The sequence below is a fragment of the Fusarium solani genome (assembly GCF_023522795.1).
Source record: "Fusarium solani strain SB1 chromosome Unknown bctg00000004, whole genome shotgun sequence".
NCBI lineage: Eukaryota > Fungi > Ascomycota > Sordariomycetes > Hypocreales > Nectriaceae > Fusarium > Fusarium solani.
In genome coordinates, this window is record NW_027072152.1 from 1715184 (window position 1) to 1732655 (window position 17472).

The 17472-nt window shown below is 54.0% G+C and overlaps 6 protein-coding genes across 6 annotated transcripts; 4 read left to right on the top strand and 2 right to left on the bottom strand.

The window, feature by feature from the left end:
* Positions 1 to 1167: 1167 nt before the first annotated feature.
* On the top strand, positions 1168 to 2461 carry MRS44_007597 (uncharacterized protein; the record flags this gene model as incomplete). The annotated part of the gene is made up of 3 exons (XM_046279457.2): positions 1168 to 1786; positions 1837 to 2241; positions 2295 to 2461. The coding sequence occupies 3 exons, from the start codon at positions 1168 to 1170 to the stop codon at positions 2459 to 2461; spliced, it is 1191 nt and encodes a 396-aa protein (XP_046134396.2).
* Positions 2462 to 3101: 640 nt separating this feature from the next.
* Positions 3102 to 5822, bottom strand: MRS44_007598 (uncharacterized protein; the record flags this gene model as incomplete). The annotated part of the gene is made up of 4 exons (XM_046276022.2): positions 3102 to 4157; positions 4210 to 4373; positions 4425 to 4465; positions 5665 to 5822. 4 exons carry the CDS (start codon positions 5820 to 5822, stop codon positions 3102 to 3104), a joined length of 1419 nt encoding a protein of 472 aa, XP_046134395.2.
* Positions 5823 to 6798: 976 nt separating this feature from the next.
* MRS44_007599 (uncharacterized protein) lies at positions 6799 to 7531 on the top strand (the record flags this gene model as incomplete). Its single annotated transcript, XM_046276021.2, has 3 exons — positions 6799 to 6918; positions 6974 to 7230; positions 7288 to 7531. The coding sequence occupies 3 exons, from the start codon at positions 6799 to 6801 to the stop codon at positions 7529 to 7531; spliced, it is 621 nt and encodes a 206-aa protein (XP_046134394.2).
* A 2027-nt stretch (positions 7532 to 9558) lies between these two features.
* On the top strand, positions 9559 to 11385 carry MRS44_007600 (uncharacterized protein; the record flags this gene model as incomplete). Its single annotated transcript, XM_046269320.2, has 1 exon — positions 9559 to 11385. The coding sequence occupies one exon, from the start codon at positions 9559 to 9561 to the stop codon at positions 11383 to 11385; it is 1827 nt and encodes a 608-aa protein (XP_046134393.2).
* A 753-nt stretch (positions 11386 to 12138) lies between these two features.
* MRS44_007601 (uncharacterized protein) lies at positions 12139 to 14287 on the bottom strand (the record flags this gene model as incomplete). The annotated part of the gene is made up of 5 exons (XM_065620588.1): positions 12139 to 12396; positions 12446 to 13332; positions 13380 to 13816; positions 13890 to 14036; positions 14214 to 14287. The coding sequence occupies 5 exons, from the start codon at positions 14285 to 14287 to the stop codon at positions 12139 to 12141; spliced, it is 1803 nt and encodes a 600-aa protein (XP_065476660.1).
* Positions 14288 to 15904: 1617 nt separating this feature from the next.
* MRS44_007602 (uncharacterized protein) lies at positions 15905 to 16670 on the top strand (the record flags this gene model as incomplete). The annotated part of the gene is made up of 2 exons (XM_046281091.2): positions 15905 to 16110; positions 16220 to 16670. The coding sequence occupies 2 exons, from the start codon at positions 15905 to 15907 to the stop codon at positions 16668 to 16670; spliced, it is 657 nt and encodes a 218-aa protein (XP_046134391.2).
* Positions 16671 to 17472: the final 802 nt, after the last annotated feature.

Here is a 17472-nt window from a genome sequence, read left to right on the forward strand (position 1 = left end):
CCCGCTCCTTGGAGCATCACATGACCGAACACGTGGAATCTCCAACGCTCTTCCTCTCCTTTAATCAAACCTCACCCCTGAACAAGCACCCCAGCGATGCTAAGCATTCTTTTTCGCATTGCCGCCCAGCTTGGCGAGATAGCTTTCTCCGGACCGTCGCGCTCGCCTCGGAGCTACCTGCAGTCTTGGGCCTGCATCTCCGTTGCCTCTCCAGGTGCACACCAAACGCTCTGCGTCTCAGGTCTTGGTCCCTGCCCATCTCGTTCCCACATGGGGGAATGGGAGGGGATCCATCTTGGAAACGATGCTTACCGGCGCCACGGGGCTGACTGGCGGGTCTGGAAACATCCTGGCTGATTGTCCCCAGGGTGTTTGTCTCTGAGTGAACCAACAACAAGAACCAACGGCGGGTCTCAACGTGTGGTGCTGGTGTTGTTATTCTCCGCTGGTAACTCTCATTTGTCCGCCAAGACTCTGTTATTTCAACTTCATGCTTATATATTCCAAGCTCGAGGATAAACCTTATGCCTTCTTCAGCTCGTTTCAAGTGAAACCAAAGTAAACACTCGGACATCTTATCACATCGCTAGCCGAACTGTTGGCTCTTTTGCCTCCACCAGTTTCATGCTTAACCAGGATGCATAGTTGCCCCTTACCCACCCTCGACAACAAGCATGACGGTTTCTAGAAAGTCCGCCAATCCCAACTGCCCGACTTCAAACAAGCTGAGAGCCAAGCTTAAATCACGTCTGGAGAAGGGCTGTTTAAGCTTGGCCTCGACTGACAGCCAAGGCCAGGGAGACATCTTTGCAGTGTCTCATTGGAGGCTTTGCTCACGTCCACCCGGCCATCACAGTCACCCCAGCGGTGGTATCGTCGCCTAACGTCTCGGGATCTTCGGTTGGTGTTTATGCTCAAATTCATTTAGGGACTGGGGGTATATGTGGTGATGGTTATTGTTATATATAAGGCACGCCTTGTCCCAGGTTGAGGGAAGATCTTCCGAGTGACAAACCAGGACTTTCTTTGCAGCTTTCTTTCATTACTTGTTTGGTAGCTTCGGGCAGGCCCGCTGACCACATTCTTTTACAACAACTTTATCTATAACCTTGTTTCAGCCTTACAACGCCCGATAATACCTATTCATTCACTACCCACCTATTCAAGATGCGAACCGCTACCCTTCTTGCAGTTGCCAACCTTGGCACGGCCTTTGCTGCCGTTCAGATCTACGGCCAGTGCGGTGGAGGTGCCTTTACCGGAGAGACCGACTGTGCTGATGGCTCTACCTGTGTCGAGATGAATGAGTGGTACAGCCAGTGTATCCCTGGTGCTCAGGGTGGAAACTCTGGCTCCAACCCTCCCGCCCAGGAGGTCGAGGTTCCAGAGTCCACCGAGGCCCCTGCCACTGAGGTTTCCTCTGTTGAGGAGGAGGAGGAGGAGAACAACGACGATGAGACTGCTCCCGTAGAGACTTCTGCTCCCGTTGTCCCCTCGCAGCCTGCCGAGGAAGAGGGTGATGACGAGGAGTCTGCTCCTGTCGAGACCTCTGCTCCTGTTGTCCCCTCTCAGCCCGCTGAGGAGGGCGACGATGAGGAGTCCACCCCCGTCGTCGAGCCTACCAGCGCCGCTGCTGCTCCCACCTCTGGATCCGGTAGCGGATCTGGCTCCGGCTCCGGTGGTATCACCCGGACCATTCCCGCCTCCAGCGGCTCTACCAACGCCGCTACCGCCATCCCCGTCTCCGGCGAGCTCGACGGTGGCATGATGTACTACGACCGATCTCGTAAGACTCCTCACCCACCATCCATACATACCTAACTAACACATCTCCAGCCGCTGTCTGCAAGGACCAGACCGAGACCGGTGAGGCTGACGCCATGTTCATCCTCGAGGACGGCGCCACCCTCCGCAACGTCATCATCGGCCCCGGCCAGGCCGAGGGCGTCCACTGCAAGGGCACCTGCACCCTCGAGAACGTCTGGTTCGAGGACGTCTGCGAGGACGCCATCACCCTCAAGCAAAAGTCTGGTACCTCCATCATCCGCGGTGGTGGTGCTTTCCACGCCTCCGACAAGGTCGTCCAGTTCAACGGCCGCGGTACCGTCGAGATCTCCGACTTTTACGTCGAGGACTACGGCAAGCTTGTCCGAGCTTGCGGTAACTGCAAGGACAACGGTGGCCCCCGCAACGTTGTCATTGAAAACATTGCCGCTGTCGACGGTGGTGTTCTCTGCGGCAGTAAGTTACCCCTTTCTTTCTGTGAAAAGGCTTCACAGCTGACATGTCTCCAGTCAACACCAACTACGGCGACACCTGCACCATCAGCAACTCTTGCCAGGACTCTGGCAAGACCTGCGATCTCTTCGAGGGTAACTCTGATGGCTCTGAGCCCACCAAGCTCAGCAGCGGCCCCGACGGCACCTCCTGCAAGGCCGATTCCTTCTCCGAGACCTGCTAGATGGCTTCTCGGGAGTAGTGAGATGGGGTTTGAGAGCGTTTTGATTCCGAGTGTATATAATATCCAAGCGTTGAGCGGCGTAAAACAATAATAAGCAACCAAAGTACAAGCACTAGTGCTTTACCAATCTGGTCTTCTCACGGAGCCTTCGTCGTGTGAGCAATGGACCTCCTACATAAATGGCATTGCCAAATGTGACTCTTGTATGCGTCTTGATGCTTCGACTATTCTCATGAGCCAACTTAGCCATTATCTCGTAGTGCCAGTAAACCCCCTCAAACTTAGGGCCTCTACATTGAGGAAACTTCATCACTTGCTTCATAGTCGGATGGTATGTTGGTTGATTGATGTTAAAATTACTGCAGACTTATCCCGCGCAAATTCATTCACCTCCCTGGTTACCCCCTGTGATTTAGCCTAACCTGGCTTTACTGAAAGAAAAACCACCCATTGTGAAAGTCAGAAAACAAAAGGGGAAAAAAGATAAGGTGCAGAGTCCCTGAAAAAACATCAAGAAACAACAAAGGGTTCCGCGGTATTGTACACCTGTTGCCCTGTCCGTCCCGATCGACTTCTCCGCAGCGTCGGTAGTCAATCGACTCCTGCGTGACAAACGCCAACTCTGATGTACCGCCCGTCTTTATCGCGAGTATGGGTGGAATCCACGGTTGCCGCCTCGTCCGCCTCCGCGGTAGTTGGCACCTGGCTTGCCGGCATTCTTGGGTCCCGTAGGAGCGTTGGCGGGGGGTGCGTGCTGGGGATCAGGGTTCACACCGGCACTTCCACTGCGATGGAAGCCACCGCCGCCTTGGTTGGGGTTCGGCTGAGGGACATCGTCATACATGCCCTCCCATGAAGTCGGAGCTCCGCCGCCACCTCCACCTCCTCCCATGTTGTAGCCTCCGTGTCCGCCGCCGCCGCCGCCACCGTAACCACCGCCACGGCCGCCGCGGCGACCTCCCTGAGGCTGTTGCTGATATTGGTTGAAGTTGTCGAATCCTCGACCACCACCCCCTCCACTGGCGCCTCCTGCGGCAGCCGAGTTATCCTGGCCGCCCTGCTGGCCCTGTTGTTGCATCATCTGCTGTTGCATCTGCTGCATCATCTGAGGCGTCATGTTGTTCATCATGTTCTGCCCATTGGCTCCGCCGCCACGGCCCATCATCTGCTGCTGCATTTGCTGCATCTGCATCATGTTCTGCCACATGCCTGGGTTCATGGGCATTCCTCGGCTCATGGCCATCTGCGACTGCATCATGGCAAAGTACTGCTGCATGCGCTGGAAGTACTGGGCCATGGCCTGGGGCGTCATGCCGTTGTTGCCCATCTGCTGGCCCATGGATCCCTGGTTGGACTGATCGCCATCCTTTCTGAACTTGTTGCGTCGGGAAGCCTCCTCTTCCTCTCGGAGGTTGCCTCGGGGCTGGGCCTTCTTGACCTCGATGGGCTTTCCATGGATCTCCAAGGGCACATTGATACAGGCGTCGACACCAGCTTCACTCTCAAACGTGACAAAGCCGAATCCTCGTGGTCGACCTGTGTCCTTGTCCATCATGAGGGTCGCATCCACAACGCGACCGAATTGGGCAAAGTACTCCTTAAACTCCTGGTCGGTCGTCTCCTGACTGACACCTCCTACAAAGATCTTGCTCGTCTTTTCCTGTTCATCACGGGGAATAGCACGCTTGGGGTCGATCTGCTGCGGTATTAGCCTGTTGTAAGTTCTTCAAGGGACAGAAACAACTGACAATCTTCCCATCCAGGAAATGCTCCTTGACCATGACAATGTTGACCGTCTTGGCGTCCTTGAAGGTGAGGAAACCAAAACCTCGTGACCGTCCTGTGCTGCTATCTCTCATGACGGTGCACTCAACAACCTCACCAAACTGTGAAAAGTAGTCTCGTAGGGATTCTATCAAGGGTCAGGATACACCGTACTCTGAGGTGATTCTAGGCCACTTACGATCCGTTGTCTCCCAGTTGAGACCACCAATGAACATCTTGCTATGTAAACATGTCAGTACACGAATGACTAACTCTTGTACCCGAAGTCGGTGATATGGTGAGTAAAGGCGGTTGCAAGACATGGGTCGTATTGGCTGCAGCAAGCTTGTTGGTTCCCTGGCTGTGGCATGGTGGCTTGCATCAGACAGGGTCATGATGTAGAGCTTCTTGGGCGTTCTCCTTCCACGTGGGCTGAGCACGAACAGCTTGATTTTGGCATCTGATATAGCGACAACAGGTGCCTTAGGCCGCGGTTTGGCAGGGCGGTCAACATGAATGGTGTCAAGTCTGCTGCTGTCCACGAGGCTCCACATCCGTGAGGCAGGTTATGTGAGCTTGCGTGACAATAATGGCGTAGACAGGCAATTCAGGACCAGGAAAGACTTGTTCCTCATGAAGTATCCCTCGGCTCTTGGCGTTTTGTGTTGAAGTTTGGCGATGTGAAACTCCCGAGACCCCGTGGTCAGGGGTCCAGTTGATTGATGGTTGGCGAATGTTGTTCATGAATCGCCATGGTAGTCGCAAGATGTCGCAGACAACGCAGCGAGAGATGCCAGATCAGCTTGGTCGAATATTTGTTCGTCTTGTGCTATCGTCTTGACTCTTCTCTCTGTCTTGCTAGGTACTGGCCTCGAGCGCTATTCGCTGCAAAATCTCGCTATAGCAAGGAGAACGTCTGACCGTTCTGACTGGCTCATAAGATCTCTGCGACTGATGGCTATGAAAGACGGAAGCAGGGTCTTTCGTCTTGACTAGGGCCGGCTGATTCTTTCTCGGGAGTATCCACAGGGCGAGTTCCCAAGTCTGACACTGAAATCCTCCTCTTGGTCTCAAGCATCTTGGTCCTGATCAGACCTGACATCTTGGAATTGCTGGATGCCTCGTCTCATTTGATCATAGTCTTGATCCCAAGTCCTCTCGACTCGGCTGACGATAGATAGTTCCTCCGTTTTGAGTCTTGCCGGGTTGATGTCTCTGAATGCCACGCCTCTTCTCTTCATTTGACCGCGAACCTTTCCAGCCAAGCCAACTTCCGAGATGTCTGAGTAGCACCCAACAGAACAGCCACTGCTACGTGGCCAAATGGCAGCTGCCATTACAATCCAAGCTGCAAGCACGCGACCAAAGGCAAACCGCAATACTTGCTCTAGGGCAGATGGGGGATACAAATCACAGGGAATGGGACAGAAGAAACTTACCCGTCTTCCTTGGCACTTGCCTTGTGTACAGTTCCGTACGGCGGAGGTGTTGGGACATCGTCATGAGCAGCAACTTGGCTTGTGTGACCAGCTCCTGTAGAGCCTCCTCCGCCAAGGTTGAAATCGACATCATCGTCATCATCATCTTGATCCTGCATCATGTGTTCATCACCTCCCGCGTCTTGATGCTGATACGGCCCATCTTGGTCATTGTTATTGGTGTTGGTTGGTTGGACTTCCGGGGCTGGCGGAGCTGCGGCTACGGGGGAGGAGCCGCCTTGGAAGCGTCGTTATCGTCGTAACTTGGAGAGTATCAGCTTGAATGTTGCTTTGGGATACAAAAGCGATGGCTCATGTGCAAGTTGATAGTGGCTTACAGGTCGGCGAAGAGATCATCCTCGAAGTTCTCGGGCTCGGTCATGGTGACGGCTGGGGTCTGGCGCAAAGGCCCAAGTCGTGATAAGAGAGTCCGAACGGATAGAAGTCACGCGCAACTTTGCCGAGGGCTCAAAGCCCACGCGTAGAGTCAAGGAAGGGTGTGTGAAGACCAATGTGCAGGATTGAAAGAGTCGAGGGGATAGAATTGGAGTACAAAGAGTGTGTTGAGAAGGTGTCGGATCTGTCGTGGTCGTTCTGATGCGGAGCTCAAAGGCTAAGTTGTTGTGATGACTAAGCGCTGAGCTGCCCAATGGAACAGCGGCGCGAGTCAAAAACAGGTGGGGCTCCTCAGCCTGATGAATGCAAGCCACAGTGAAGGCATAGGTACCTACCTGCCTACGGAGTACCTACAAGCAAAGGCTGCAGGGGACACCATTGTTCTTGCTTTGCCCTGATCATCTTCAATCCTTTCTCTCAACACCAGCCCTTTCTGTCCGATTTACTGCTCGGACGTTTGTCGCCTTGCATTCTACAGCGTTGCGCAAGGTGCTTTTTGGAGTGGTACGTATTCTTCTGGTCTTGTGTCTTCTGATCCTTTCTGCAGCTTGCGACGTCCATGACGACAAGGGCGCGTCTGCATCTCCGATGGACGCCTTTTGCTCCTTTGCGACCAGTCAACATCCGCTAACGCCTACTCACGCAGAATCCCTCCTCGACTCGATACCTATTATTAGACCGAATCTCGTTGCTGCAAACATGTCGGACTCGGGCAAACCGGAGGAGAAGCCCACGGCCGAGCACGAGCATGAGCATGAGCACGAGCATGAGCATGAGCACGAGCACGAGCCGGAAACCGAGATGAATGCGAACGAGGAGGTGCGTGAGGCGCGCAAAGAGGTGGATTGAAGAAGGAACTGACGAGGCGCCCTAGGAAGAGATCACTGCCATGAAGCGCCGGGTAGCGGAAATGGAGGAGGAGGCCAAGAAGCTCCGAGAGATGCAGGCTACTCTAGAACAGCAGTCCGCCGACCTGGCAGATGACAAGGAGTCGATCGATGCGCGCAGCATCTTTGTGGGCAACGTCGACTACTCTGCCTCGCCCGAGGAGATCCAGGCTCACTTCCAGAGCTGCGGCTCTATCAACCGAGTCACCATCTTGCTTGACAAGTTTACTGGACAACCGAAGGGGTACGTTGGCAGGTTGCCCTTTGACGGTCTATCGATTGCTGACACATGAGGTTTCAGGTACGCCTATGTCGAGTTCACCGAGCCCAGCCTGGTCGCCCAGGCCCTCGTCCTTAACGAGAGCGTGTTCAAAGGGCGCAACATCAAGGTGACACCCAAGCGCACCAACATCCCAGGCATGAGCCGGGGCCGCGGTCGTGGAGGCTTCCGTGGAGGTCGAGGATTCCACGGCAGAGGCAGCTTCCCTCGAGGAGGCTACCGCGGTGGTTATCGGGGCCGTGGTCGGGGCTTTGCTCCCTATTAGGAGCAGGGAAGTGCATCCACCATGGGACCGTCTCGGCGATCTGAGCAGCCCAAGCATTTCGAGATTGAGGTCGAGGAGACTCATGGGGTCGATGGCAACTCTCGTGGCTACGTCGGGTTCTGATACTGATGCTCTGCTTTCTCTTGTTTTTTTTCTTTCCATGTTCAGGGCCCCGGCTGTGATAAGGAGAAGGGCGCGCGTTTCTTGCCAAGGCAGAACGATGTATAATAGTATATTGGAAGGGAGGGGGATAAAATAGCCAACACGCCAGAGGACGGATAGGAGTTTTCAATCTTGATTTCTTTTGACTTGCCATGACCATGCGCGGACACGGCCAGCTACAGAAACATGTGCCGGTAAGGCTTGGCCGTGGATATATGTCTTTGAGCATCTGTAAGAAATAGGCTTGCAACTGTTTCTTATTAAATCCTCCATCTGATCATCCTTTTAACATAATATTTTAGGTTATTAAGGCTAAAAATCATAAAGCAAGCATATTCGCAGTCCGAAGCAATATCATGTGAGGCCTTGCAAGCGCAGCCACTCTGGGCACTAATTACATGGTAGAGCTGGCAAACGCGGCACCTTAATACGCAGGTACGAAGCCTCCAAACCCAATCTGCAACACCAACCAAGCCGGATTCGAAGACGGCATTTGTGGGGGGTTTCCCTGTTCTCCAATGGCCACTTGAGCACTACGCCCGACATCCCGAGAGACAAGAAAGAGGCTTCCATCTCAGACACATGGCATTCTGTTGGCCGAGACTGACGCCGCCAAGCCAATCACTTCTCAGGGCACGGCTCTGGCCACCGCCATATTTTTGCCGTTCTGAGACTTGGGGTTCCCCTATTCTGGCTGGAGACTTGCTCCTGAGGGCTTCAATTTCTTTATGCAGGTGATGGGTACGGCGCAGAGTAGTATGCGGCGAAAGGGGGGGCCTTGTTGGTCATGTTGCACTTTGCGGCAAGCCACTGCGGACCAGAGAGAGAGAGAGGAAGCTTTGGCGTTGGGTTTGATGAAACACACACAGCGCAGCGTTCGTTTACTTTGTTCAATCAAGTATCTACCTACCCAGGTTGGCAACTGTTCGGCGCATGCTCTCAATTGGAACCAACAAGAGGTCCTCGGCTCTCTCGACACCCTGGGTCCCCCCTCAGCCACTGCAGAATGCCTGGGAGGATTCACCCCATCAGCACATGCACCAGACTGGGATCCATCTGGTGGTGGATGCTACTGAGAGCGTGTTCCTCTTATTAGATCCATGCCTGCCCATGCCCGGGGCACGCAGCGCCTACTGTACCGGGCTACCTGGGCCAGTTAGCGGTCTCTACCGCAACGAACCCTGGAAGACTGCCCGCAGCGCAGCGGTCCCTGCTCCAGGTGCTCATGAACATGGATGCTCCCCCTGCTCTCCTTGATTGTCAAGCTTCATGTGGCTCCGCAAAAACTGCAGCGGGCCTTCTGACCTTCTCCACGCTCTAGCGCACCATCCTTCCAACTATCAAAGCCTCCCAGCGCCTCCCATCCACTAAGCTTCGACTTGCAACCTCGCGGCGATTTCCTGGGCAGTCCAAGTTTCCGCCAGGACCTCGACTCGACAGGGCAGGGACTTGGCTTGACTTGACTTGTCCGGGGCTCCTTCCCGTTCCACCTGACCACTCAACACCACAATCTCAACTCACCTCACCTCACTCTTCCTTGTTCTGTCAACCAAGGTAATCAGATCGTTTCTCCTTCTTTCTTGTTTTTCTCCCCTTTTCTTCGATTCCTCGGCTTCTTGTACTCCTGCGAAGAGCATCCGACGCCATCTACGATACTCCCGAGACTTCCACCACACGTACATCTCCGGCCGGCGCAAAAGTCTAAGCGAACCGAATCCTTCCTCTCACCCACTCCTCCGACAATGCCCTCTTGCTGCGCTCGCTGAGCTCCCGTCCATCGATGCTTCGATATCTTGCTCCTCCGTGGCGCGCATAGACCCTCCGACTTCCCCGCCTCGCCTCCTAATTCCTCCCCCATGCTCGTCATGTGGCCGCGACTCAAGCAATGGCTATCGGCCTGGCCTTCTCGCCTAGTCTTCCGTTACCTCAGCACGGCATTCATCGTATGCTTCGCGATCACAAACTACCTACTATGGACCAGCAGCCAGGGCTGGGACGTTACCGAACCAAAGGGGCCCGTCACCATAGGCCCCAAGCATCCGATCAAGAAGCTCATGGCCGACGCTCGCGCACGCCATGAGACGCTTCTTACAAAGCGCAGTTACAACCTCCATGACGCCGCCGAACGGTATCGCATCCGTCGCGGCCGTCACCCACCTCCAGGCTTCGACAAGTGGATCGAGGCCGCCATGGCCTCGGATGCCGTTATTGTCGAGGACTACTTTGATCGCATATACAAGGACTTGACTCCATACTGGGCGCTCGACCCTCAAACCCTCGCTCGACGCGCATCTGCCTGGCACTGGGTCGTCAAGGTTCGCAACGGCGAGGCCACCGGCGTAGGCGATACCAAAGACCGCGTCCCATGGCTCCAACTATGGACCGACCTTGTCAAAGACTTTGCCAAGGAATTGCCCGACGTTGACATGCCAATTAATTACATGGACGAACCTCGCCTTCTCGTCCCGTTTGAAGAGCTCTCCAAGCTTGTGGATCAGGAGGGCAGCAACCGGCGCATACCTCCGGTAAAGGAGGTCATGACCGAGTTCAAGAGCCTTGCCAAACTAGATGCCGAGAAGCCTCAGCCGTACGACCCAACGTGGTACAATAGCTCACACAACTACTGGGAGCTTGCCCGTGTGACGTGTGACCCCAACACTCCATCGCGCAATGCTCAGCAAGTCTCCGATCTCAAAGGTCCCGTCGACTACCCCACAGACTGGAACGCCCCTTACGCCTACAAGGGCTATATCAAGAACTGGACTGCCGCTCAGGACCCTTGCCTGCAACCGCATCTTCGCCAGATGCATGGTAGCTTCGTCCAGCCTCTTAGTCTGTCCACGTCCAAGGAGCTGATTCCCATGTTTGGCGGATCCAAGCTCCCTATGAATAACGAGATGCTTATCCCCGGAGCCATGTATCTTACCGACAATGAGTTCTACTCTGGAGGTGAAAAGATGGGACCTGCATGGCATGCCAAGAAGACGGGCATTGTCTGGCGAGGCGATGCTTCTGGCGGTCGAGCCACGGCTGATAAATGGCATCGCTTCCACCGCCATCGGCTGATGCAAATGCTCAACGGCAGCTATGTCGATAGCGTCGAGAATGGCGGTGTGAAGCCAAAGACTTTCCAATTGCCATCACACGATCAGTACAACAGCTCTCATCGCTCTTCTAAATCGATTGGCAAGTGGCTCGAGAAGTTTGCGAACTGCGGCTTCGCTCGCATGCTTTGCGATGATCGTTGCGGCCATCTTACCCCCTACTTCCATGAAGTCAAGTACATGCCCATGAAGGAGCAGTATAAATACAAGTTCCTCCCCGACACCGACGGCAACTCGTTCAGCGCTCGATTCCGCGGTTTCTTGCGCTCCTCGAGTATGCCACTCAAGGCCACCGTCTATGCTGAGTGGCACGACGACCGTCTGACCCCGTGGGTTCACTTCGTGCCATTCGACAACACGTTCCAGGACCTTTACGCCATTCTTGAGTTCTTCACCGATGACGCGGCTGGTGGCGACACGGCTGCCCGTTACATCGCTGAGAAGGGCAAGGAGTGGGCTGGACAGGTTCTGCGGCGTGAAGACATGGCACTCTACACCTGGCGTCTACTACTCGAGTGGGCGCGAGTCTGCGACGAAGATCGCGAAAGATTAGGGTTCATTAAGGACCTGGTGGAATCTCATCGATGAGTTGAAAGCGGAATCGATTCTTTGGCACCTATACGGCACTCCCCTGGGCAGGATAGCCCCAGGTTGAGGATTCTGCCTGCAGGGCGCTCACGTATATACTAATTATCACGGCCTGGCGTTCGGAGTTGGATGATGCGCTCACAAGAGGCGGGATATCTCGAGGATAATGTGGATGGCATTCGATACGCGAGGGTGGGCGTTTATCATCATCATCCGGGGTGCGTCCATATACATACATACATGAAGGAGGCATACCCATGTACCCGAAGCAAACCGCCTGTACAATACCAAATGACGTTGGATGAATAGGATCAAGCAAGCGAGCGAGCAGGAAAGCAAGAGATGGATGGGATGAGAAGGGAGTCCCTCGCTCTTAATACTCTAACTGTAGAAAAAGTTGGTATAGCCTTTGTACCGAAATAGTAAACATGATACCAAAATCCCCATCACCGATAGAGGAGAAAAATAAAACCTCTTTTGAAGCAGAATCAACTCCGACGTATGCATTTGACTCGTCTTGGGTCTTGCTTTGTCCTGGGTCATGATGCTGTTGTTTGACCGTCATGCTCATGCTCATCCTCATTGCCATCCTCATTAATGTGCCGATATATACAGGCCTTCTGACCTCACAAACTCTCGCTTTCGCTACGAGACAAAATCCCCCATCCAATCCATCATCACTAATCAGAAACCAACGCCATAGCAGCTGCAGAATTACTAGGAGGACGACGGTGATTTTTCTTTTTCAGGAGCCTAGAGTTGCAGGTTCGTAACGGGCTCACGGGCTGGCTGACCCTTGAGATGAGCGGCCGAGCCCTTGAAGAGGCTCTGCCAGATAAAGGCTTCGCTGAGGAGCAATTCAATGTCCTTCTCGGTCCAGTCCTTTGTGGGGAGGCACTGAAGGAACATCATGATCTCCTGAAAGTCCATGCGGACGAGCTTGTCGGACCACTTGACGAGGAAGGCGGCGCAGACGTAGAGGTGAAACTCGGAGAAGCCCTGTTCCTCGGCCTAGATAGACAGTTAGCAGTGAATTAGCGTGAATAAGACGAGTACGAACCAAATAAGTGTCCCACATGCGGATGGTGTTTTTGACGCTGATTTCTCTCATCAGGAGACAGTTCATCCAGCGAAAACTGAACTGAATAAACTCGACACCCTCTTGTTCCAGGTGCTTGGACAAATTGCCATCGATACGCGCTGTGAGATCACGGAGGGCAGCAACCTGGCGCTGAATGCCGGGCTGAGCCACAATGTAGTGATCCTGGATGCCATCGAGCAGCTTGGTCAAGCACCAGAAGGAGTCAGCCTCGACCGCGTCAAGAACCGACTTAGGGAGCTGTCCTGGGTCCATGCCAGACTCAATATTGGGGTCCCCGATGTAGATACCAAGGAATACCTGCCAGAACGGCGTCACCAGGTCATTGATGCCCTGAACGTAGCCGCTGGCTGGGTGGCGGACCGCCCATAGGTAGAGGATGCGCTCTAGCGACCGCTGAGTGGCTTCGTAGCTGTAGAGCTCGATGTGTGGGTTTGTTCGGGGAACATCGATGCTGATCTGATGCCAGATTGCCTCATCCAAGCCCCGTGTCCTGCCTGTAGGGGCTGTGCTAGTCGTACCGGCCGCAGCATTTCCGCCGCCCCTTTCAAAGGCCTGACGTACGCCATCGAGATATTCCTTGCGCTTCCTCTCCAATGTGGCGACCCGGCGCTCGCTGTTTGCAGGTAGGTAGCTGAGAAGGAGCTGCCAGGTCATGGCGCGGACCTCCTGAGGCACGCCAGACCAGGCCAGCGACCTCAGGTCGGGCAGCGAGATGGTAGAGGCTTGGAGAAGCTTCTTGAACTTGTTGATACGGGTGATTCGAGAATTAATAGCATCGGCTTCCTTTGGTGTAGCGTTCGCGGGGACGGTTGGGTAGTTGATGAGGTGCAGGGCGTTGGCAGGGTCTATTCATGATCAGCCATGTCCATCTTGATCCATCTGCATGACACACCTCTGAGGATCTCCTTATACTGAGGTCGGAGGATCTTGCCCTCGCTCTTCTTGGGCATGGGATATGTAGGCGCGGGACGCTCGACAGCGATATCGGCGCTATTTGAATACCGTCTCGAGTGAAGGGCATCGGGAGGTTCCTCTGTAGTCGGCGATAATGTACTTGACTCGGCCCTGTTCTGTGTAGCGATGCGCCGCGACCTCCTCTTCATGCTCGAAAGACTGGGCAGTCCAAAGTCATCACCGTCGTCGTCCTCGTAGCCCATCATATCGTCTTCGTCCGCCTTCCAGTCATCGTTGGTGTTGGAGAGGAAGTTGATGTAACTCTTGTAGGGCGGCGACGATGCCTTGCTCGGGGTTGTACGTGGCGGGGGAGAAGCTTCGTGGACTCTGATCTTGGTTGAGGAGGAGGAAGGGGGGGTCTTTGGTCGGGAGGAGCTGGATGGGTTTCTTGGTGGTTGGCATCAGAGGGGAGAGAACATGATGTTTCACGGCCAGGTCGACGACTTACAGGGAGTCAAACTTGAGAATATCGGCATGTGAGTAGGCGGCGCCCACCACGAGGCCAGAGCCATGACCTCCAGGCGACGTGATACTCCTCTTAGGGGTAGAGCTGTGGCTGTCTCTTGGAGGCGGTCTCCAGAATGGCGATACGGACCTGGTCGAGATGCTTCAGCGCGCGAGCACAGACAACAGCCAGGACAGGACAAGACATACTCTGAGCGATCTGTCAAGCAGCAATTGATCTATCGTCAGCACATTCGGCCTTGTTACGAGCAACCTGCTACCTCAAAACACCCCGACCCCGTGGAGAGAGGGAATCGCAAGCACATACCGAGTTGGACCATCTCCTGCGGCGGTGGGGCTGTTAGCAAGGAGGGCACCGATTACGTCGAGTCTCGTGAGCATCATCAAGCTCGAGGACAGGACAAAGAGGGCGGGCAAAACTCACCGACTGAGCGGGCTTCTTGCTGCTCCCAGAAGAGGACCACATGGCTAAGAGTGTTGGCCTTGCACAAACAAGGCCAGAGATGGTCTGTTTTATTTGCAACTGTGATGGATGCGACGCGATGGTTGGGAGTTGCAGGTTGTCGAGGACCGACAGGCGCCTGACTGGGTACTGTATGAGACTGGGGGTGTGGTGGGCGAGGACTGGCTGAGCTCCAAGGTTTTAGATTGCCTTAGCTTGGCTGGGCAGCCCAGGCTAACTTTTAGTCATAAAATATCTTTATAATATAGAAAACCTTCCCAGGTAGTAATGGATTTAATTTTATATATCATAATAGTTATAACGGTTATTTTAAAAGGAGATTTTGTTATAACTATTTACAAGATGTAATTCGGACCCATGTTGGTAACTTTCCAAATATTTGCTCTACCCCCTCAGCAATGGGTCGATGTGCTCATGGAAGCATCTCCTTTGCGCCTCAAACTGTAAATTCAGTTACATACAAGCAAAAAGATTCAACCGTTCGTGTTTGCTGATGGGCTTCTGTTGCACCTTATCCAAATGCTTGATGGATGTGTTACCGTTACGATGTTGCTGCAAGCCACCCGGAATGTTTTAGTCAGTGGGTGTGCAACATCAACCCTTGGGATAATTGCATTGTGCCTCCCAACTGTTATAGCCTTGCATTCGACTTGCGAAAACTGCCCGAATACAGGGAAAGTGTTGGCACAGATACAAGCGTGATCTTCCATGCTAAGATCAAGAATAGAGTGACATGTAGTAACTTCATTGAGGCTGATGGCGGTAAACGATGGGGTATGTACTTGGGGCAGTGAACATGGAACGCTGTGCACAGGAGTTTTGCAATAGAAGAACAAAGAAGAGAGTATGTCACTGAGAATAGCTGCCCTAAGAGAAATCATTACGTCTCTTCATCTGCCATATCATCACAATGATAGAGCAGAAGAAAATAATCCAAGACAAGACAGTCTCCTCTACTCTCAGTCGAGACTCACACAGGGTCCCTTTCAACTACCCACACACCTGTTTGTTCGTCCTCACGTTGAGATGTTAGAATGAATGCACAAAATATCTGCCCCCTCAAATACTTGTCAAGATTGTTTCAGAGACATCAATCGTCCATGTCATCGACTCCCAATTCCCACTTGTTAACGACTTGCACTAACACCCCACAACCAATCGCCGCCGAGGTTATCCATCACCAGACCGAACCGGCTAATCCCCGGACTCTCCAGCTCACCTCGGACCAATCAGAGCCATCTTATTCCTGGTCCGCAAGCAAAGAGAGGCGAATCCCATCCTCCTCGAGCACCGAAAGCTTCCCTCTTGCCAACGCCCTCTCGATCCTCGCACCCAATCTCCCCTCCTCTTGAACCCGAGTGATCGAGGCCGCCTCGTCCGCCGACTCGTCCACTCTCGCAAGATGCTTCCCGCCTCGCGATCCGCGGCCGCAATGGCCCTCCGAGGTGCGTGTTTTCCAACAGAGAGCGACATACAATCCATCCCCGGCCCGGCGGGTTTTTTGTGACGCTGGCTCGGAGATGGGACCCGTCGCCATGTCGACATTCGTTAACCGCCTCGCAGTCAAGCCCTCGATGGCCATTGCCCCCTTCCGAACCACCGCCGCCGCCTTCTCGACCAATTCTCGTCGCGATGCCAGCGCCCTGCAGACCCATTCGGCCTCGTCGGGTCTTGCCAAGGTCCGCAAGGAGGTCCCTCTTCCCAGCGAGGAGGGTACCAAGAGCGTCATCCAATACGCCCTGTACGTGGCCTGTCCCTTTACGATACTCGAACTTCCTCGATAATTGTCTTCTCCGAACCCAATTGCGTCGTCCTCATCCATGACCTCGAGCTAATTGAACCCCCCGCAGTACCACCCTCGATGTGATAGCCAACTGGGCTCGTCAGTCCTCACTCTGGCCCATGACCTTCGGTCTTGCCTGCTGCGCCGTCGAGATGATGCACCTTTCCACCCCACGATACGATCAGGATCGTCTCGGTATCATTTTCCGAGCTTCTCCCCGACAGTCCGACGTCATGATCGTTGCCGGCACCCTCACCAACAAGATGGCTCCCGCCCTCCGACAGGTCTACGATCAGATGCCCGACCCCCGCTGGGTCGTCTCCATGGGCTCTTGTGCCAACGGTGGAGGTTACTACCACTACAGCTATAGCGTCGTCCGTGGCTGCGACCGTATCGTCCCCGTCGACGTCTACGTCCCCGGATGCCCCCCCACCAGCGAGGCCCTCATGTACGGCATCTTCCAGCTCCAGCGCAAGATGCGCAACACCAAGATCACCCGCATGTGGTACCGACGATGAAGAGATGGAGTGAGCATGGTTGAGGAGTTGCCTGCCCCCTTGGTTTTGGACGACAGGCCACGAGGCAAAAGGAAGGATTGGACAGCAGGGCTGGGGCAGAAGACGCACCGAGACGTTGGTGTCGGCTATTCTGTCGGGATTTGGATGATTTTGGAGTGCATTGATCCAGGAGAGGAATCAAAGAGGCCGTGTAAAGAGGATGGCGGCACCAAAGACGTCTTTCTTTTGTTGTTACCGGGTGTACATACTGGGGTTCCCGCCGGTAGAATGGTAGAAGGAAATGCAATTTTGTACAACACCACTCTGTCACCACGCCGGGCCAGGTATGCGGAGACGATATGCCTGGGTTGTGATTCGTAGTTGAGGGGCTGACTTGGGAATTGCCAATTCATCAATGTTGAAGATGACAACAATATTTGAAATCAATCAGCGAGCTAATACCGTCCCTACTTGACATGGGCTCTTTGCAACAATCACCTTGGTCCGGGATATCTCAAGACGCAATAGGCATCTGGTGATGATGTCACACTCCTCCATCCGAGTTAGAGATGCGTATCTATCTCAACAGTCACAACTCTATCTATCAAGGTGCTTTGATACCTCAAACGGTGGGACAGTCGACAACCAACAACACACTCAAAAGATACAGCATCTACGTAGTGAACGTTCTTGTATAGTATATGATGAATGTTAAAAAAGGAGGCGCTGTGAACCCTATCTTTCCCTCCGCCTAAATTCGCTGGCTCCATCCGTCTCGTCCGCCGACATCGTACGTAATACACAGAGGTACAGACTCTTTTCC